Genomic DNA, 19,654 nt, shown 5'->3' with positions numbered 1-19,654 from the left:
AAATTTGTTGTTTTAAGCCACCCAGCTTGTGGTTATTTGTTAAAGCAGCCCTAGCTAACGAATACACTTTCCACATATCCTCTCTCAAGAAGCTACTGGAGGATGTGCTCCATCGGAATGAAAGAGTAAAGCAGGAAAGAACATGAGTGCAAGAAGCAGGGGCTGTGGCCCAGAGAAGTGGAAGGCACTCCCTGAATGATGGTGAGGGGATGCCCCAGGACACAGCTGGTCTACCCTGGAGCAGCAGTGGCTCCAGGAAGAGTGTCGACCAGAAAACTATGAGAACTGATCGAAGTTGACAAGTAATCTGAAGTGTGTGACCCTCTGGAGAAGAGTTTTGCACTGCTGCTAAAAATTCTAAGAATAGTCATAGGAGAAAAATAGAAAAATAATCAAACAGGGGGAAAAGGCTATTATAGCTCCAGGAAAAACAAAAAGTTAGAATTCTAGTATACCACGTGTCTCAGCTGTGAAGGACACAATTATATCAACACTGAATATTAACAAACTATAACTGTTTGGGGGAAGAGAGGGAAATACATATTTTAAAATGGATGGTGCAAGTTAAATTCTCATCCTCTATAATAAGAAATACATGGAGAATAAAAATGCCTAAGAGAGAAAAAGCAAGAAGTAAGCGTGATTAAAAGATGGAGGGTCTGATAAAAAATAGTAAAAAGAATTTATAGTGCTTGCCATTTCAAGCAAAATTTGGGATAGGAAGACATGAAGCAGAAAATTACTGTGTTTGTTATAACTTTAACTTTTAAAGCTTAAAAAAGTTTTTCAAGTACATACATGAATACAGAGACTGTGATGAGATTCCCATGTAACATTCACCCACCTTCAATAATTTCCATGTCATAGCCTAATTCACTTTCAAATTATGTATTTCTTCAACAAAAAATAAAAATTAATTCAAAGACAAACTATGGTACATCCATCTTTTTAAATGGGAGAAAGTGTTCCAAGGAGAAGAAATAGCAAGTGCAAAGGCCCTGAGGTATGTCTGGGGAACAGAAAAGAGGCCAGTAGGGTTGCAGGATGATGGGCAATGGGGAAAGTAGGGTGAGATAAGGTTGGAGAAGTAGGCAAGGCCCCGTAATGTAGAGCTCTGTTGGTAAGGGTAAGAAATCAGGATGTGTTTGTGTGTTTCCTGCAACACATTAAAGGCCTGAGTCTTGAGATAGGCAGGCAGACAAAAGGGAAGGGGGTTGCAGACGGTGGGCATGACCAAGGACACTCCATAGATGTCACTCACCTTCCCACTTCCACAGGGCGGCCCTGGATGTGTCCTTCCACTGCAAGCCCGCCACAAAGAGCAGCCGCCCATTGTACTGCATCTTCAGGTGTGTGCTGGTCTCCACGTGGGGATGGCGGAGGCTCAGGTGGTGCAACTGCATTCGGTAATCCACCTGCCTCTCCAGCACCTGCAGCACAAACTGGAGACCCACACCCACGATGCTAATCAGATCTGGTGCTAACTACGATGCTGCTTCCAACCTAGAACATTCCACCGGCTCTCCACTGCAGCCTGAGCTCTCTGGCTGCCAGGAACTGTCCCAGCCCACCCCTAAAAGAAACCCTGCACCCATTAGCAGTCATTCCCCATTGCCTGCCTCCCATACATTCCAGAAACCTACTTTCTGCTTCTATTAATTTACCTCTTCTGGACATTTCTTACAAATAGAATCATATAGTATGTGGCTTTCGGTGTCAGGCTTCCTTAACATGGCATGATGCTTTCAAGGTTCATTCACGTTGTAGCATGTGTCAGAATTTCATTTTTTTCTTTTTAAATTCTATTTATTTTTAATTGGAGGGTAATTACTTTACAATGTTGTGTTGGTTTGTCATACATCAACATGAATCAGCCATAGATACACTATGTCCCCTTCTCCCCTGAACCTTCTTCCCACCTCCAAATCCATCCCACCCCAGAACTTCATTCTTATTACTGAATAATATTCTATTGTATGGATAAATGTATTTTATTTATCAACTTATTCATTGATGAACATTTGGGTTGTTTCTACTTTGAGGTTATTATGAATAAAGCTGCTATAAATGTTCATGTACAAGTTTTGTGCGGACATAAATTTTCAATTCTCCTGAATACCTAGAAGTAGAATTATTGGGTCATACGGTAACTCCGTGTTTACTATTTTAAAGAAACATAAAACTTTTTCCTAAACAATCACATCATTTTATGATGCCACCAATATGAGTCCTAATTTCCCTGCATCCTCACCAACACTCGTTAGTTTCTTTCTTTTTTCATTTCAGCTCTTCTAGTGGTAGGCTTCCCAGGTGACACTAGTGGTAAAAGAATCTAGCTGCCAATGCAGAAAACTCAAGAGACGTGGGTTCAATCCGTGGGTTGAGAAGATCCTCTGGAGTAGGAAACAGCAACCCACTCCAGTATTCTTGCCCGGAAAATTCCATGGACAGAGGAGCTACACCCCGTGGGGCTAAAAAGAGTCAGACACAACTGAGCAATTGAGTACTGCCAGCTAGTGGTAGCATCTCACTGTGGTTTTGATTTAAATTTCTCTAATGACTAATTAGCTTAAGCAACTTTTCACATATCTATTGGCCACTTGTGTACCTTCTTTGGAGAAATATCTATTCAAATCCTTTGTCATTTTCATGTTGAGTTGTAAGTGTTCTTTATATATTCTGGATACAAATCCTCTATCAGATATATGATTTGCAGATGTTTTCTTCCATTCTGTGGGCTGTTACTTCACTTTCGTGATGGTGTCCTTTGAAGACGAATTTGGGGTTTTTTTTCTGTTGTTGTTTTTAAAATTTTTATTTACTTATTTTTGACTGCACTGGGTCTTCGTTGTAGCCTGTGGGCCTCTCTAGTTGTGGCATGCGGGCTTAGTTGCCCTGTGGCAAATGGGATCTTATTTCCCTGATCAGGGACTGAACCCCCATCCCCTACATTGAAAGGCGGATTCTTAACCACTGGACCTTCAAGGAAGTGCCAGGTTTTTAAGTTTGATGAAATCCAGTGTATTTTTGTTGTTATACTGTCAGTGTCTCAGAAATCCAAGGTAATAAAGATTTCCTCTTATGTTTTCTTCAAAGAGTTTCATATTTCTTGTATTTAGGTCTATAACCTATTTGAGTTAGTTTTTATATATGAGATGAAGTAAGTGTCCAACTTCATATCCTTAAACATGAATATTCAGTTGTCCCACACCATTTGTTGAAAAGACTGTTCTTTCCCCTCTATAATTACCCTGGCACCCTTGTCCAAAATCAACTAACTGTAAGTACAAGAGCTTATTTTTGAATTCCAGGTTCTATTCTGTTGGTCTGTATGTCTATCCTTATGCCACTACCACAATACTCTTAATACTGTAGCTTTGTAGTAAGTTTTGAAGTTGGGAAGAGTGAATCCTCCAAGTTTGTTCTTTTTAAAGACTGTCTTACCCTGGGTCCCTTGAAATTCCATGTGAATTTTAGGATCAGCTATCAAAAAGATAGTGTAGATTTTGATAGGGATAGATAGAGATTGTTGAGTCTGCAGATCAATTTAGGAAGTCTTGTCAATTTCACATTAAATATTCCAATTCAAGTACATGAGATACCCTCCCATTTATTTGGGTTTTCTTTAGTTTCTTTCAACAATGTTTTGTAGTTTTGAGAGTATTCATTTTATATTCTTTTGTTAAACTTATTCCTAAGTATTATTCTTTTTATGCTAGTGTAAATGAAATTATTTTCTTAATTTCTTTTTCAGGTTTTTCATTGCTAGTGTAGAGAAATACAACTAATTTTTGTATATTAACCCTGTATCCTACAACTTTGATGAACTCATTTATGAACTCTAATAGATTTTTTTTTTTGGTGAGTTCATTCAGTTCAGTCACTCAGTTGTGTCTCACTCTGTGCGACCCCATGGACTGCAGCACACCAGGCTTCCCTGTCCATCACTAACTCCCAGAGATTACTCAAACTCATGCCCATCGAGTCAGTGATGTCATCCAACCACTTCATCCTCTATCACTGCCTTCTCCTCCCGCCTTCAATCTTTCCCAGCATCAGGGTCTTTTCAAATGAGTCAGCTCTTTGCATCAGGTGGCCAAAGTATTAGAGTTTCAGCTTTAGCATCAGTACTTCCAATGAATATTCAGGACTGATCTCCTTTAGGATGGACTGGTTCGATTTCCTTGCAAGGGACTCTCAAGAGTCTACTCCACCACCACAGTTCAAAAGCATCAGTTCTTCGGGGCTCAGCTTTCTTTGTAGTCCATCTCTCACATCCACACATGACTACTGGAAAAACCATAGCTTTGACTAGACGGACCTTTGTTAGCAAAGTAATGTCTCTGCTTTTTAATATGCTGTCTAGAAGTCCGTCTAGTCAAGGCTATGGTTTTTCCAGTGGTCATGTATGGATGTGAGAGTTGGACGGTGAAGAAAGCTGAGCACCGAAGAATTGATGCTTTTGAACTGTGGTGTTGGAGAAGACTCTTGAGAGTCCCTTGGACTGCAAGGAGATCCAATCAATCCATCCTAAAAGAGATCAATCCTGGGTGTTCATTGGAAGGTCTGATGTTGAAGCTGAAACTCCAATACTTTGGCCACCTCATGAGAAGGGTTGACTCATTGGAAAAGACCCTAATGCTGGGTAGGATTGGGGGCAGGAGGAGAAGGGGATGACAGAGGATGAGATGGTTGGATGGCATCACTGACTCGATGGGCATGGGTTTGGGTAGACTCCGGGAGTTGGTGATGGACAGGGAGGCCTGGTGTGCTGCAATTCATGGGGTCACAAAGAGTTGGACACGACTGAGCGACTGAACTGAACTGAGGTTGATCATAGCTTTCTTTCCAAGGAGCAAGTGTCTTTTAATTTCATGGCTTCAGTCACCATCTGCAGTGATTTTGGAGCCCCCAAAAATAAAGTGTCACTGTTTTCATTGTTTCCCCATCTATTTGCCATGAAGTGAGGGGACTGGATGCCATGATCTTAGTTTTCTGAATGTTGAGCTTTAAGCCAACTTTTTCACTCTCCTCTTTCACTTTCATCAAGAGGCTCTTTAGTTCTTCTTTGCTTTCTGCCATAAGGGTGGTGTCATCTGCATATCTGATATTATTGATATTTCTCCCCAAAATCTTGATGCAGCTTGTGCTTCATCCAGCCCAGCATTTCACATGATGTACTCTGCATATAAGTTAAATAAGCAGGGTGACAATATGCAGCCTTGACGTATTCCTTTCCCGATTTGGAACCAGTCTGTTGTTCCATGTCTAGTTCTAACTGTTGCTTCTTGACCTGCATACAGATCTCTCAGGAGGCAAGTCAGGTGGTCTGGTATTCCCATCTCTTTCAGAATTTTCCACAGTTTGCTGTGATCCACACAGTCAAAGGCTTTGGCATAGTCAATAAAGCAGAAGTAGATGTTTTTCTGGAACTTGCTTGTTTTTTCTGTGATCCAATGGATGTGGGAAATTTGATCTCTGGTTCCTCTGCCTTTTCTAAATCCAGCTTGAACATCTAGAAGTTCATGGTTCACATACTGTTGAAGCCTGGCTTGGAGAATTTTGAGAATTACTTTACTAGCGTGTGAGATGAATGTAATTGTGCGGTAGTTTAAACATTCTTTGGCATTGTCTTTCTTTGGGATTGGAATGAAAACTGACCTTTTCCAGTCCTGTGGCCACTGCTGAGTTTTCCAAATTTGCTGGCATATTGAGTGCAGCACTTTCACAGCATCATCTTTCAGGATTTGAAATAGCTCAACTGGAATTCCATCACCTCCACTAGCTTTGTTGGTAGTGGTGCTTCCTAAGGACCACTTGACTTAGCATTCCAGGATGTCTGGCTCCAAGTGAGTGATCACACCATCGTGGTTATCTGGGTCATGAAGATCTTTTTTGTATAGTTCTTCTGTGTAGTCTTGCCACCTCTTTTTAATAGCTTCTGCTTCTGTTAGGTCCATACCATTTCTGTCCTTTATTGTGCCCATCTTTGCATGAAATGTTCCCTTGGTATCTCTAACTTTCTTGAAGAAATCTCTAGTATTTCCCATTCTACTGTTTTCCTCTATTTCTTTGCATTGATCACTGAGGAAGTTGAGCTCATTAGGGTCTTCTATTAATATATACAAGATTGGGCTTCCCAGGTGGCGCTAGTGATAAAGAATACGCCTGCCAATGCAAGAGACACAAGAGACATGGGTTTGATCCCTGGGTTGGGAAGATCCCCTGGAGAAGGAAATGGCAACCCACTCCAGTATTCTTGCCTGGAAAATTTCATGGACAGAGGAGCCTGGGGGGCTACAGTCCATGGGGTTTCAGAGTCAGACACAACTGAGTGACTGAGTACAACACATATACAAGATCATGTCATCTGTAAATAGAAATAATTTTACTTATTTTCCAATCTAAATGCCTTTTCTTTACTCCTTTTTTCTTTTTTATTTATTTTTGGCTGAAATGGACTAGCTAGAACCTCCAGTGCAATGTTAAATAGAAGTGGTGAAAAGCAGACATCTTATCTTTTCCCTGATCTTAGGGGGAAAGCATTTAGCCTCTCACCATTAAGTATGATGTTAGCTGTGGGTTTTTCACAAATGGCCTTTTTCAGGTTGAGGAAGTGCTCTTCCACTGCTAGACTGCTGGGGTGTTGTGCCAGATACTTTTCTGCATCTTTTGAAATGATCATGTGGCTTTTGTCCTTCATTCTATTAATATATTACATTGATGGATATTCAAATGTTAAACCAATCTTGCATTTCTGGGATAAATCTTACTTGGTCATATTGTGTGATCCTTTTTATAGATTGCTTATTGGAGTTTTGGTAGTATTTTCTTGAGGATTTTGCATCTGTATTTATAAGAGATAACGGTCTCTAGTTTTTCTTATGATGTTTTTGTCTTGTTTGGGCATCACAATAATACTGGTTGCAAAGAATGAACTGGGAAGTGTTTTCTCTTGACTGATCATTTAGTCAATTATTTTATAGTAAATTAGTTCTGGCACAATCTGGTCCAGTCAAGAGGTGAAAAGCCTGAGGCAGACTGGACTTTGAATCCCAGTTCTGCCGTAAAGTAGCTGAGAGACCTCATACAAGTCTGTTTACACCATTTCTCTTCTATAAAGTGAGAACAGATAATACTTGCCGCACAAGGATTAAATGAGATAGTACAAAGCACCCGACACATGGTCTGGTGATACTTTATGACTCATCACTGACCACTCTGCCTTTGCCTCTTCTACTCACTGTCACCTTCTTAAAGATAAAGATTATCTCACTGATTCTTGTCTCCCCAGAACCTAACATGGCATCTGCCACACTTTCAAAGGCTTGCAGAAGTGCTGCCACAAACCTCTTAATCACTTCAATAAAATCCTGAGGCCAGATGTTTTCCAGAAATAAGAAACTTTCCAATTTAGAATATTAATATGATGTATAAACTGCAATTATATATAGAACTACCAACCAAAATCCAAGTATACAAATTTTTTCCAAATGTCAAACAATATGAAAAATCAGTTCACAGAAAAGGTAATGCAATGGTAGAATAAATACACAAAACAGTGTCTCTCAGTCTCAAGTCATCAGGAAATGCAAATTCAAACAACGCGATACCATTTCCACCTATATCAGCAATATTTTTCAAGTACAAAAGTACTGGGGAGACTATGGAAATTGCTCCTGTTGGACATGGCTGGGAGGCAGGTGATGGGTGCAGACATTTTGGAGGGCAAATTGACATAAAGCCAGCAAATGAAAAATGCACAAATTTCCAGAAATTCGACATTATGACATCTGCCCCAGAGACCCCCTGACACATGTGCCCAGGGAGGCAAGCCCAAAGATGTTCAGGAATACACTCTTAGAAACCATCAAGAGGGAAATGGCCTAATAAAATGCAGGACAGAAGCATATGCAACATGATGCAGATATTTAAAAAAAGATAGAGTAGACTTCTATAAGACAGCAAGGGATGTTCTCTAAGATCCATTGCTAAAGGAAGCACAGCATGACATCCCAAACAAAACCAAGTGCATATGACAGGTCCACAGAGCAAATATATAGAAAAAGGTCTCCTTTCCAGTGATGCAGAACATAATTACAGCTTTCTCCAGGCAGCCGAGGAGGGGACCAGGAACAGGGATGATAACTGTGAAAGGGAATTTTAGCCTTATTTTAAATGTTGTATTTTTTCACAAGAATTTTTTCATGGAGTATTGGTATCATTTAAAATCAGCTTAATACTTAGGAATGAAGTTAAGCAGGGAGGCACTGAAAACTACAAAACTGCTGAAAGAAATTAGAAAAGACAAATAAATGGAAAGGCATCCTCTGTTTGTAGACTGGAAGACTTAATATTGCTAAGATTCAATACTACCCAAACAATCTATAGACTTAATGCAATCCTTATCAAAATCTCAATGGTATTTTTTTGATAGAAATAGAAAAGTCCATCTTAAAATCCATATTGAATCTCAAGGGAAATCCAAATAGCCAAACAATTTTGAAAAAGAAGAACACAATGGGAGGTCTCACGAAGCTACAGTAATCAAAACAGTATTTTGTGACCTGAAAGACAGACATACAGCACAATAGACTACAATAGATTGCCCAGAAATAAGCTCACACATTTATGGTTGGGGGAAAAGACAAGCTTTTCAACAAATGGTGTTGGAAAAACAGGGGTATTCGATGCAAAAGAGAGAAGTTGGACCCTTATCTTAGCCCTATACAGAGTTTAACTCAAAATGGATCAAAGATCTAACTATAAAACTCTTAGAAGAAAACACGTGATTGAAAAACTTCATGAGACTGGATTTGGCCATTGATTTATTGAACATGACACTTAAAACACAGGCAACAAAAGCAAAAATAAACATGCTGAACTACATAAAAATTAAACCCTTTTGTGCAACAAAGATTGCTATTCATAGAGTGAAAAGGCAACCCATGGAATGAGAGAAAATATTTGCAAACCATATATCTGATAAAGGTTTAATATCTAGGATACATTAAGAACTATAGCAACAACAACAAAATAAAAAAAACGACCTGATTCAAAAGGACTAAAGGATTTGAAAAGACATTTCTCTAAAGATGATAATTAAACAGCTAATAAGCACATGAAAAGATGCTCAACATCATCAATAACTAGGGAAATGCAAAGCTAAACTATGAGATCCTCATACCCATTAGGATGACTACTATTTAAAAAAAAACAAAACCCAGAAAGAAGTGTTGGTGAGGATGTAGAGGAACTGGAACCCTTGTACATGGATGGTAGGGTGGTAAAATGGTGCAACTGCTATGGAAATCAGTATGACGGTTTCTCAAAATATTAAAAATAGGATTATTGCATGATTGAGCAATTCTACTTTAGGGTATATACCCCCAAAGACTGGAAAGTGGGGACTCAAACAGGTATTTGAAGCCAAGTGTCCACTGATGAATGAATGGATCAGCAAAATGGGGTCCATCCATACAAAGGAATTTCATTCAGACTTATAAACCTTGAGGACATTATGCTTAGTGAAACAGGCCAGTCACGAAAAGGCAGATACTATAGGATCCCCCTTACACGAAGTACCTAGAGTGGTGAAATTCAGAGAGACAGGAAATAGAATGGTGGTTGCCAGGGGCTAGGGGAGAGAGGAATGGAGAGTTACTGTTTAATGGGTCCAGAGGTTCAGTTCTACAAGATGAAAAAGATGGACCATGGTAACGGCCACACAACAACATGAATGAGCTTAACACCGCTGAATTGTACACCTAAAAATGGTGAAAAAGGTCAGTTTCATGTTGTGTGTGTGTGTGTGTTAGTCTCTCAATTGTTTCCAACTCTTTGAAACCCCATGGACTGTAGCCCCGCCAGGCGCCTCCATCCATGGAATTCTCCAGGCAAGAATACTGGAGTGGGTTGCCATTTTCTTCTTCAGGGCATCATCCTGACCCAGGAATCGAACCAGGGTCTCCTGCATTGCAGGCAGATTCTTTACTGTCTGAGCCATCAGGAAAGCCTTCATGTGATGCGTATCTGACCACAATTAAACATTTTACAAAAACAATTGATAAAAGAAACTCAGAGAGATAACATGTGCCTTGTAAGAGCATGTACCTGTTCAGAGGCTAAGCTCTCAAGCTACTTCTGATTTACCAAAAAGAGCGCACCTTCCAGGAAACCCTGCAAGTCAACCGTTTCCAAAATGCATTTTTACAGCTGGAAATCTGCATTTCCCAAGCCCCCTTGCAAAATGCCTCATGGCACACCAGCAAATGTTTAACTTCCCCAGGGACATGGGGGCCGGAGATGCCAAAGGGAAGATCTCTGGGCCAGAGTTTTAGCTCCTGCGTCCTTGTAACTGAGAACCTGCTGCCACGTGCATGCTGAGCTCCAGGGATCGGCCCTGCAGGGGAGGGACTCACCTCCAGGAAGTGATTGCTCAGGGCTGGGCCCGAGTCATTCTGGAAGGTCTGGAGGATGCGGAGGCGCCTCCTGTTGCGGCTGTCATCCCAGAGCTTCCCGTAGCTCGCCTCCAGCTCCCAGTGCAGCTGGCCCGAGCTCTCCTCGTGCCGCAGCTGGACCTGAGGGCACACCCCACCAGGGAGACCCCCGAGGAAGGCTTGTGGACCCAGTCCTGAGCCTCCTCGCTGCCACCTATCCCGAGATGCAAGGCTTGCTTATTTGGGGAGCGAATTCTGTACTAGGTATGGGGTTTTTTTTTGCACTGATTTTGATTTTGTAAAATTTTGCATTCGAATATGATTCACTTTCATGACTATATTTCTGGCAACCTCTATCCCAAGGTGAGAAACGAGAATGCCCCAACCCAGGCCTTATCCATGTCCTGATAAGGAATAGAAAGAGCCAGCTCACCATGGGAAGATGACTCCTGATCTTCATATGAGCCCAAGACATCCCCCTCCCCGACTCTCCCACAGCAGCCTCTGGTTCCCTGGACTGAATCTACAAGGATCAGGGTTCCCCACCTAGGGGCTCCTGGCATCCTTCTGCTTCCTCCTACCTCTGAACCACAGGTTGAAACAACACAGGCTCATCCATTCATTCAATTATTGAACACATTTTCCCCCAGGTACCAGGTAAGTGCTGGGCACTAGATAGCCAGGAAGGAAGGAGCCAGAAACCCCGCCTTCAAGGAAGCAGTAGTTCAAAGGAAGGAGCAAACTGGAAACAAAGTAAATTAACCGAGAAACAGCCACTTCTCCCTTTTGCTCCCCCCTCATCACTCTGGTGAATTGCCAGTTCCTTAAGCCCTCCATTTGCCCTTCAGCCCCAGGATCTTTGCACTTACTGTTCCCTCTGGCTATAGCACACTTTCATGGGAACAGAACTATCTCATTTTTTACTTTTCAGCTTAAAATACATTTCCACCAAAGAAGTCTTCCCTGCTGCCCCATCCAAATTAGACTGCCCTGTGTTCAATCAGTCTCTGCCATGCTTATCACCCATGGCATTTATAATTCACTCGATTTGGTCCATATCTCTTGCTCTCTGCCCTCCACCCAGCAATGGGATGACGGAGACCAGGGGCTGCCCTGAGCATAGCTCTCCCCCAGGGCTGGGCATAGAGCAGGTGTTCAATCAACACCAGCTGAACAGAGGGGAGATGAAACTCAAGTTCCAATCCGTGATCCATCCCCCTACATGACCTTGAGCAACTGACCTCTCTGAGGATGGGTTCAGGGTGCTCACCCTCCACTTTCCTGACCCTGGGGGCTCTCTCCAGACCCCCTCAACTGGCTCAGGCACCCACCTTGTGACTGAATGCTGGGATCTGCGTGCAGTGGAGCTTGTGGTTCAGCTCCAGCTTGTAGATGGCCTCCGAGCCACTCTCTGCCCATAGCTTCTGGCTGGTGCTGCACTCCTGAACCAGCTGCTTCGCTTGACCTGTGTAGGGCAACCCAGAGACCCCTGCCCTTCCTCTGCCAGGCAGCCCTCATCCTCATTCCAAGCAGAGGAGCGTCCAGCACAGCCCCGCTTCAGTCAGCCCTCTGGAGCTGCCTCAACTAATGTCACTCATTGGAATCTGCCAATTGGGAGGTTTTAAGAGACAGATTTATGCCCAACCCCAACACACACAGGGCTTCCCAGGTGGCTCAGACAGTAAAGAATCTGCCTGCAATGTGGGAGACCTGGGCTCAATCCTTGGGTTGGGAAGATCCCCTGGAGAAGGGCATGGCAATCCACTCCAATATTCTTGCCTGGAGAATCTCCATGGAAAGAGGAGCCTGGTGGGCTACAGTTTATGGGGTCACAAAGAGTCGGACATGACTGAGCGACTGAGCACAGTGTACCAACACACATACACAGAGCTTTTCTTGTTTTAACGAGCAGGTACTCAGCTCCATTCAAAGCCAACAGAATGACTCTTTAGCTAAGGAGCTATGCGATGAGGCCAAAACACCCAAGGTGACATTGGCACCTTAGCCCTTGGAGCCACCGCCCCAGGAAAGGGTGCAAGTCCAGCCACTCCCCACCTCGCCCCCTGCCAGCACACGGGCATACCCCGGAGGCCGTACTTGATCCTCAGGTAGCTGGTCCAGAGGTGGCCCCGCCGCTGCAGCTGGCCCAGGACATGCAGCCCCACGAGCCCTGGAACAAAGAGCTCACCATCCAGGGACACCACCTGCAGCCCGTCCTTCACCTTCTTCTCCAGCAGTGCTGTGGGGAGAGCGGGTGGGGAGAGGGCAGGTACAGTGTGGTCATGGCCCGTGCCCCAGGGACTGACCCCCCACCCCAGGGTGCCAGGAGAGGAAAGGAAGGGGGAACCACCCAGGGAGTCCAAGTAGAGTCAATGCCTGAGTCAATGCTTGGTCCTCTACCACGGGCCACTGGCATCAGGGCCGCTGACAGCATTTTCACTGTCCAGCTGGCAACCCCAAAAGTCACTTTTGTGGGTCCAGACCAAAAGGTTTTAAATAAAGTAGAATAAGACAAAACAGAATCAAATGGAAGAGAAATGACAGTGCGTCGAGGGTCATCAGGTAAATTTCACCTTCTGAAGCTTGTTTCTGCTACACATTCAGCCCGATCACAGGTATAGCCATGCTGGTTAAGAATATCACAAATGCACAGGCCAGCTGGTCATTGGGGCCAGCCACTCACATCACTCCCTTGGAATTTCCCAGAACACCCCATGAGGAGCACCACCGGGAGGGCTCCACACCAGCTGCAGCACCAGGGTGGGCGCCTGGTCAGGTGGGTGGGTATCCAGGCCAGATTGTGTATTCATGATCCAAACAGAGCCCCATGCAATTTGGGTCAAAAATGCAAAACGTGTTTTTACACATCCTGTAACACGTAACGTGGGTCGGAACCCAGACAGTCCAAAAGGTGCTGATTTATGGTTCATGAGACTGGTTGAGCACATTGGAAGGGCATCTGGGGGACTGAGGCAGAGGCTGTGAGCAGATATAAGGTCTGGATTTTCCTTAAGTGGAATGTGAATATTGGGAGTTGGGGTGATGGGGACTACAAGTGGGGTACTCAGCCCTCCCCTCCTCTCCCGAAGCATGGCCGCTAAGGAAAGGTGGCAGGAAGGTCCACCTCCCTCCTCCTACCTGACACGTGGGCCTCATCACCCAGCAGGTTGCTCAGTGACACAGAGAAGGCCAACCGGTTGCCCGCCTGCCAGCTGAGGTTTCCAGCAAGGACCACAGGGCTGCCTGACGTCACCAGTTTCACCTCCAGCTGGGCCTCAAACCGCTGGGGCTCGCTGCCCACTGCTGGCCACAGGTTGCTCCGGCCCTGGAAAGGTCCCAGCGTTACTTGGGGGGACGGGCTTGGCTAACAGGACCCACCCTGACCGCAAGAACTGGGACTGGACAGAGGGCAGAAGATGGAGCCAGGCTAATGGGCTTCTAGGCTGATCCTTCTCAAATTTCTTAAAAAACTGCTCACAATAGGTAAGTGAAAATGAAAGTGTCAGTCACTCAGTCATGCCCGACTCTTTGAGACCCCATAAACTGTAGCCCACCAGGCTCCTCTGTCCATGGAATTCTCCAGGCAAGAATACTAGAGTAGGTTGCCATTTCCTCCCCCAGGGGATCTTCCTGACCCAGGGATCAAACCCAGGTCTCCCACATTACAGGCAGATTCTTTACCTTCTGAGCCACCAGGGAACGGGTAATCCCTATTCAAATTCAGACAACGTATGAATGACTCTTCCTCCCTGCCCCTCTTTCAATCTGGCCAGCTCTGGACTCTTGGCCAGCTCTCCCTGCAGAATATTCTGGAATCTAATCACTTCGGCCACCTCCACCACTGCCCTGGCTTGAGCCTGCTCACCATGCCTGTGTTGCTGTGACAACCTTCTCCCCTCTCTCCTGACTCCTGCCCTGGTGACCAGGGCGAGCACTTCTATGCATGGGAGATGATGGCACACCTATCTTCCTCAGGGTAAAAGCCAAAGTCCTTGCAAAGGTGAACAAGGTCCAGTGGTCAAGAATCCACCTCCCAATGCAGGGGACGCGGGTTCGATCCTGGTTGGGGAACTAAGATCCCACGTGTTGCAGGGCCACTAAGCACATGAGCCACAACTCGAGAGCCCACATGCTACAACTAAGACCAGATGCAGCTGAATAAACAAACACATAAATAAATATTTTTAAAAAAACAACAACAATAAGCCAGACTATCTCTGGAAGTCAGCCACGCACCCCTGGCCAGATGAAAGCAAATGGCACAAGGGAGGACCCCGGCAGGTAAGACACATAGATGACCCCAAACATACTTTATGTCTCCACGATTGACGTTTGTCCAGAGAACGCATAGCAGCTGCAGCTGTCATCTTTGATGGCTGTGCCAACTGTAGACCCATCCTACAGACCTCTCTGCTGGCTGCCAGCTGATCTGATTATCCAAAAGATGAAACAATGGCCTCACTGTTCCCTGACTGCCCACTGCTTTACGTTGTTGTTCAGTCACTCAGTCGTGTCCCACTCTTTGCGACCCCATGGACTGCAGCACGCCAGGCTTCCCTATGCTTCACTATCTCCTGGAGTTTGCTCAAACTCATGTCCATTGAGTCGATGATGCCATCCAACCATCTCATCCTCTGTTGTCCCCTACTCCTCCTGCCCTCAATCCTTCCCAGCATAAGGGTCTTTTCTGTCTTGTAAATCCTATTTTTGCCGTGGTTCCTTGACAACAGTCACAAATCAGTGTCTTCTGATTACTCTTTGGGAAAGCCTTACATGATCTGTCCTCTCACTTTTCTGTCCCTTCTCCTATGCTGGTCCAACCACACTGGGCCTCAGGCTGTGCTTCTAACATCCTGTGCACATTCCTGCCCCAGGACCTTTGTACATGCTGTGCCCTTTACCTGCGATACCCTTCCCCCAGTGACCCACATAAGCTCTTTTCGGCGCATTCTTTATGTCTTTGCTAAAGGTTACCTCCTCAGTCAGGCTTACCCTGTAAGCCTATTTAAAACTGAAGCCAAGGGATTTTCCTGGCAATCCAGTGGCTAAGACCCCGTGCTCCCAATGCTGGGGGCCCAGGTTCTATCCCTCGTCAGGGAACAAGATCCTACATGCCACAACTAAGAGTCAGTGCAGCCAAATGATTAAATAAAAAACTGAAGCCAACTTTCAGACCCTTTTTCTCACATAATCCAGACCCCTGTATCTAGCTCATCAATTCCCAAAACTTACAGCACTTACATCCACCTATCATCACAATTTGCTTATGTATTTTATGATTTCTCCCATTCTCTTCCAAAAGGAGAGAATTCTGCATGTGTATCTCTTCCATTGAGCTGTCTTCCTGGCACATTGTAGGTACTTAATAAGCAGCTACTGAATAAATGAATAAAGGCAATGAAAAATATAAGTTTCATTCCCCTTCCTGGTCTGGCAGTCTCCCTCAAAGGCAACCACCGTGCCTGCATCTGTGCATCTTCCAGAGACAGCATGGGCCTACAGATATGAGTCTGTCTGTGTGTACACACATGTATGTACACACATGTATACATGCGTACTTAATCACACACACACACACGCTGCCTCTTGTTCTGCACAAAAATAGACACAGGCTCTCCACTCTGCTCCGCTTCTCTCACTTCATGGTGTGTCTTGCTAATGCTTCTCTCTGGTCTGTATCAGAAGCTGCTCAGCAGTTAGCTGTAGCTTTCGCAAAGTGCAGCCTGTGAATAGTATGATTATAGAATTTCTTATCCAAACCAGGACACTTATCAGTTAAAGAGACCACTAATCAGGGACTTCCCTGATGATCCAGTGGCTAAGATTCCACGCTTCCAATGCCGGGGGTCCTGGGTTGGGGAACTAGTTTCCCATATGCTGCAACTGAAGATCCCGCAAGCCGCAGGAAAGATCGGAGATCCCGAGTGCACCAACTAAGACTCAGTGCAGCAAAATAAATGTATTTTTGAAAAAAGAGAGAGATAACCAGTAATCACAGCTGAGCTAGATCAATAGTAACCTGGGACTTAGGGATGCTCTATCATTGCATGCACAGGGGAGAGGGCACTGAAATCTAACTCTCTCCTCTATGCCATCCTTAAAGCCCATAAACTCTCAGTCGAGTTGAGCCCAGCATTTCTGTTTTGTATTCCTGAGTTCATCTGCCTTAGCATCCTCATTTCCTGTGGGCTTACCAAGAGGACTAAAAGAGAGACCCAGGGTCAAAGCCATATGTGTCCCCTGCCCATCCTAGAAAAGGCTTTGGAAAATTCTGAAGCTCCAGCTGTTACCACTATCATGATGAGTCTGAGGCAGCTAGAGCTGGAGTTTCTCTAAAGGCCAATGCTTCCAGGATGCAGACAGCCCTCTGGAGAGCAGCGGGCAGGCCTGCAGGGAGGGGCAGGCAATTAGCACTGGTGTGCTTAGCAAAGCGGGATTGATTTGAGGGCTCCTGGGAGCTCTGAAATGACACGTAGTCTCAGCCAGCAGGCAGCTGAGTTCTAAGAGGAAGATGCTCTCCCCTGACACTTGGTCTTCGCACCCGGACAGGAAGCAGATTTGGGAGCTGAGAGTGTGTTCATGCAGCAAAAATTCCAACCCTGGCTCTAATTTTCAACTCGGACCTCTCTGAGAATCCACTGGAGACAGATACAGAACAACCAGACTCATGGCCAAAGGGGCCCAGAGGTCCCGCTTGGCAGGAGCGAGTCTCCAGCTGCTCTTTTTATCCTTTTTTGAGTCACAGACCTGCTTGAGCATCGGCTGGAAGGTCTAAACCCTCTTCCCAGAAGGGGGACAGACACAAAACTTCTGCACAATTGCAGGGGCTTCAGAGGATCCACTGAGTCCCATCTAGGTCCTCCAGGTTGAAAACCTTAAAAAGTACCTATAAGGCTTCCTTGGTGGCTCAGTGGTAAAGAATCCACCTACCAATGCAAGGGACACAGGTTTGATTTCCGGTCCAGGAAGAACCCACATGTGGTGAAGCACCTCAGTAGCATGCCACAACTACCAAGCCTGTGCTCCAGGGCCCGGGAGCCACAACAAGAGAAGCCCCCGCAATGAGAAGTCCGCGCACTGCAAATAGAGAGTAGTTCCCGCTCCCCGCAACTAGAGAAAAGATCATACAGCTACAAAGGGTCAGCAGAGTCAAAAATAAATAGACGTTTTTAAAAAACTGAAAGGTTTTTCAAATCTATAATATTATGAGTTGAACTGTGCTTCCCTCCAAAGCTAACCCCTAGGACATGTGAATGTGACCATATTTGTAAACAGTATCTTTGCAGAGAAAGGCAGGATGAGGTCATTTGTATGGACCTTAATCCAGCCTGACTGGGAAACTTACAAGAGAGTTTCGGGCACAGATACCTACAGAGGGCAGACAAGGAGGAGACAAGGGGGAAGACAGCCACTTACAAGCCAAGGAATCCCCAAGGCTACTAGAAACCAGGAGAGAAGCATGGATTAGAGCCTTAGCAGGAACCAACTCTGCCAGCACCTTGATTTTGAACTTCCAGCCTCCAGTACTCTGAGAGAATTTCCATTGTTTAAGCCCCCTAAAATTCAGGGTACTTTGATAGAGCAGCCCTGGAAAACTCACGCAGATTTCTCGGTGTGTGCCTTGACATTTCTTCTGGAAATCTGGGGAGTAGCACTCTTTGACTTACTATTTTATACCTTTGTCTACTCTGAATTTTTTAAAGCACGCTCCTGTGTTACTATTATTATCAATTTTTGACACTGATGGTGGTAAGACCTGAACCCCTTTTTCTTTTTCATACTAGATGGTACTAGTAGGAGGATAGAGAAGAACAGCTAAAGCACCAAAGGAGGAACTTCCCTGTTGGTCCAGTGGTTAAGAATCTGCCTACCAATGCAGGGGATTTGGGTTCGATCCCTGGTCAGGAAACTAGATTCCACATGCCTCAGGGCAACTGAACCCACACACCTCAACTGAAAGGTCTTGCATGCCACAGTGAAGATCCCATGTGATGCAACTAAGACCCAACAAATCAATAAATATTTTTTAAAAATCTACCTTCCAATGCAGGGGACATGGGTTGGATCCCTGGTCAGGGAACTAAGATCCCACATGCCACAGGGCAACTAAGCCCACGCCCTACAACTACTGAGTCCACACGTTGCAGCAAAAGATCTCATATGCTGCAGCAAAGATCTCTCATGCCACAACTAAGACTCAATGCAATCAAACAAATTAATTAATAAATTGGAAAAAAAAAACCACCAAAGGAGGTGGTGATGAGTAAGCAGAGATTGGGACCAGAAGTGTCCTGGGAGGTGGCAGATGTCGGTCGACACCAGGGGTTTGAGGATGGGGTACAAACCTTGATGTAGTAGACATCCCTTTCATCCAGGATCAACTCCAGGTGACCCATGCGGGCCCTCTGGACAGTCTCGATCTTTCCTGGGAGACAAAAATGAGAGTTTAGAGACCAGGGTTCAACATCCTGGATCCACCTCCGGGGTTGGCTGGGGATGTCCTCCTGGCTTCCTAGTCTCTGAGCCCCGGGTCCTCGTCCATTCAACAGGGCTCTATGTAGTGCCGATCTCAGAAGGTGGCTGAGGAGTCCGCAGTGAGCGGGCTGTATCTGACCCGTGGATCCAGCCCGTGGCTGAGGGCAGAGTGACGGGGGGACCACTGTCTTTACCATCCAGCTCGATTCTTTTCTTGGGATGGAGAAGCTTGAGACGGAACTTCCCCTGAGGCCAGCTGTAGCTGACGTCCACCCCGACGTCCCTGGGCACTTCCGATCCAGGCGTGCCCATGAAGATGTGAGCTGAGGCTTCTTGAGGGAGCCAGCAGTCCTTCTGCAAACACAGCACAGTCCTCAAGACTGAGAACCCATCCAGGTCCCACCCCACCCCGCACCTGAAAAAAAACCCAAGTTCCGGGCTTCCCCCGTGGCTCAGTGGTAAAGAATCCACCTGCCAACGTAGAAGACACAGGTTCCATCCCTGGTCCAGGAAGATCCCACCAGCTGCGGAGCAACTAAGCCCATGCGCCACAACTACTGAGCCTGTGCCCTGGAGCCTGGGAACTGCAACTCCTGAGGCTACATTCTGAAACTACTGAAGCCCAGACACTCTAGAGCCCATGATCTGAAACAAGAGAAGCCACTGCAGTGAGAAGCCCAAGCTCTGTAACTGGAGAATAGCTCCCACTAGCTGCAACTAGAGAAAAGCAATGAAGACCC

General features: G+C 45.3%; 1 protein-coding gene across 1 annotated transcript in view; it reads right to left on the bottom strand.

Annotated features, from left to right (window-relative positions):
- APOLTP (apolipoprotein lipid transfer particle homolog) overlaps positions 1-19,654 on the bottom strand; it is a 168,901-nt gene that overhangs the window by 97,503 nt on the left and 51,744 nt on the right. Inside the window, exons 22-28 of the mRNA XM_081560372.1 lie at positions 19,109-19,268; positions 18,785-18,864; positions 13,578-13,764; positions 12,523-12,678; positions 11,771-11,904; positions 10,422-10,580; positions 1,262-1,442 (exon numbers count right to left, since the gene is read on the bottom strand). Of these exons, the coding sequence (XP_081416498.1) occupies positions 1,262-1,442; positions 10,422-10,580; positions 11,771-11,904; positions 12,523-12,678; positions 13,578-13,764; positions 18,785-18,864; positions 19,109-19,268 (1,057 nt within the window). The remainder of the gene's footprint in view (positions 1-1,261; positions 1,443-10,421; positions 10,581-11,770; positions 11,905-12,522; positions 12,679-13,577; positions 13,765-18,784; positions 18,865-19,108; positions 19,269-19,654) is intronic.

Source organism: Giraffa tippelskirchi, chromosome 13 (genome assembly GCF_054371585.1).
Source record: "Giraffa tippelskirchi isolate mGirTip1 chromosome 13, T2T-mGirTip1v1.2.pri, whole genome shotgun sequence".
Taxonomy (NCBI): Eukaryota; Metazoa; Chordata; class Mammalia; order Artiodactyla; family Giraffidae; genus Giraffa; species Giraffa tippelskirchi.
Note: the sequence above shows the minus strand (reverse complement) of the source record. Positions and strands in the feature narration are given on the sequence as shown.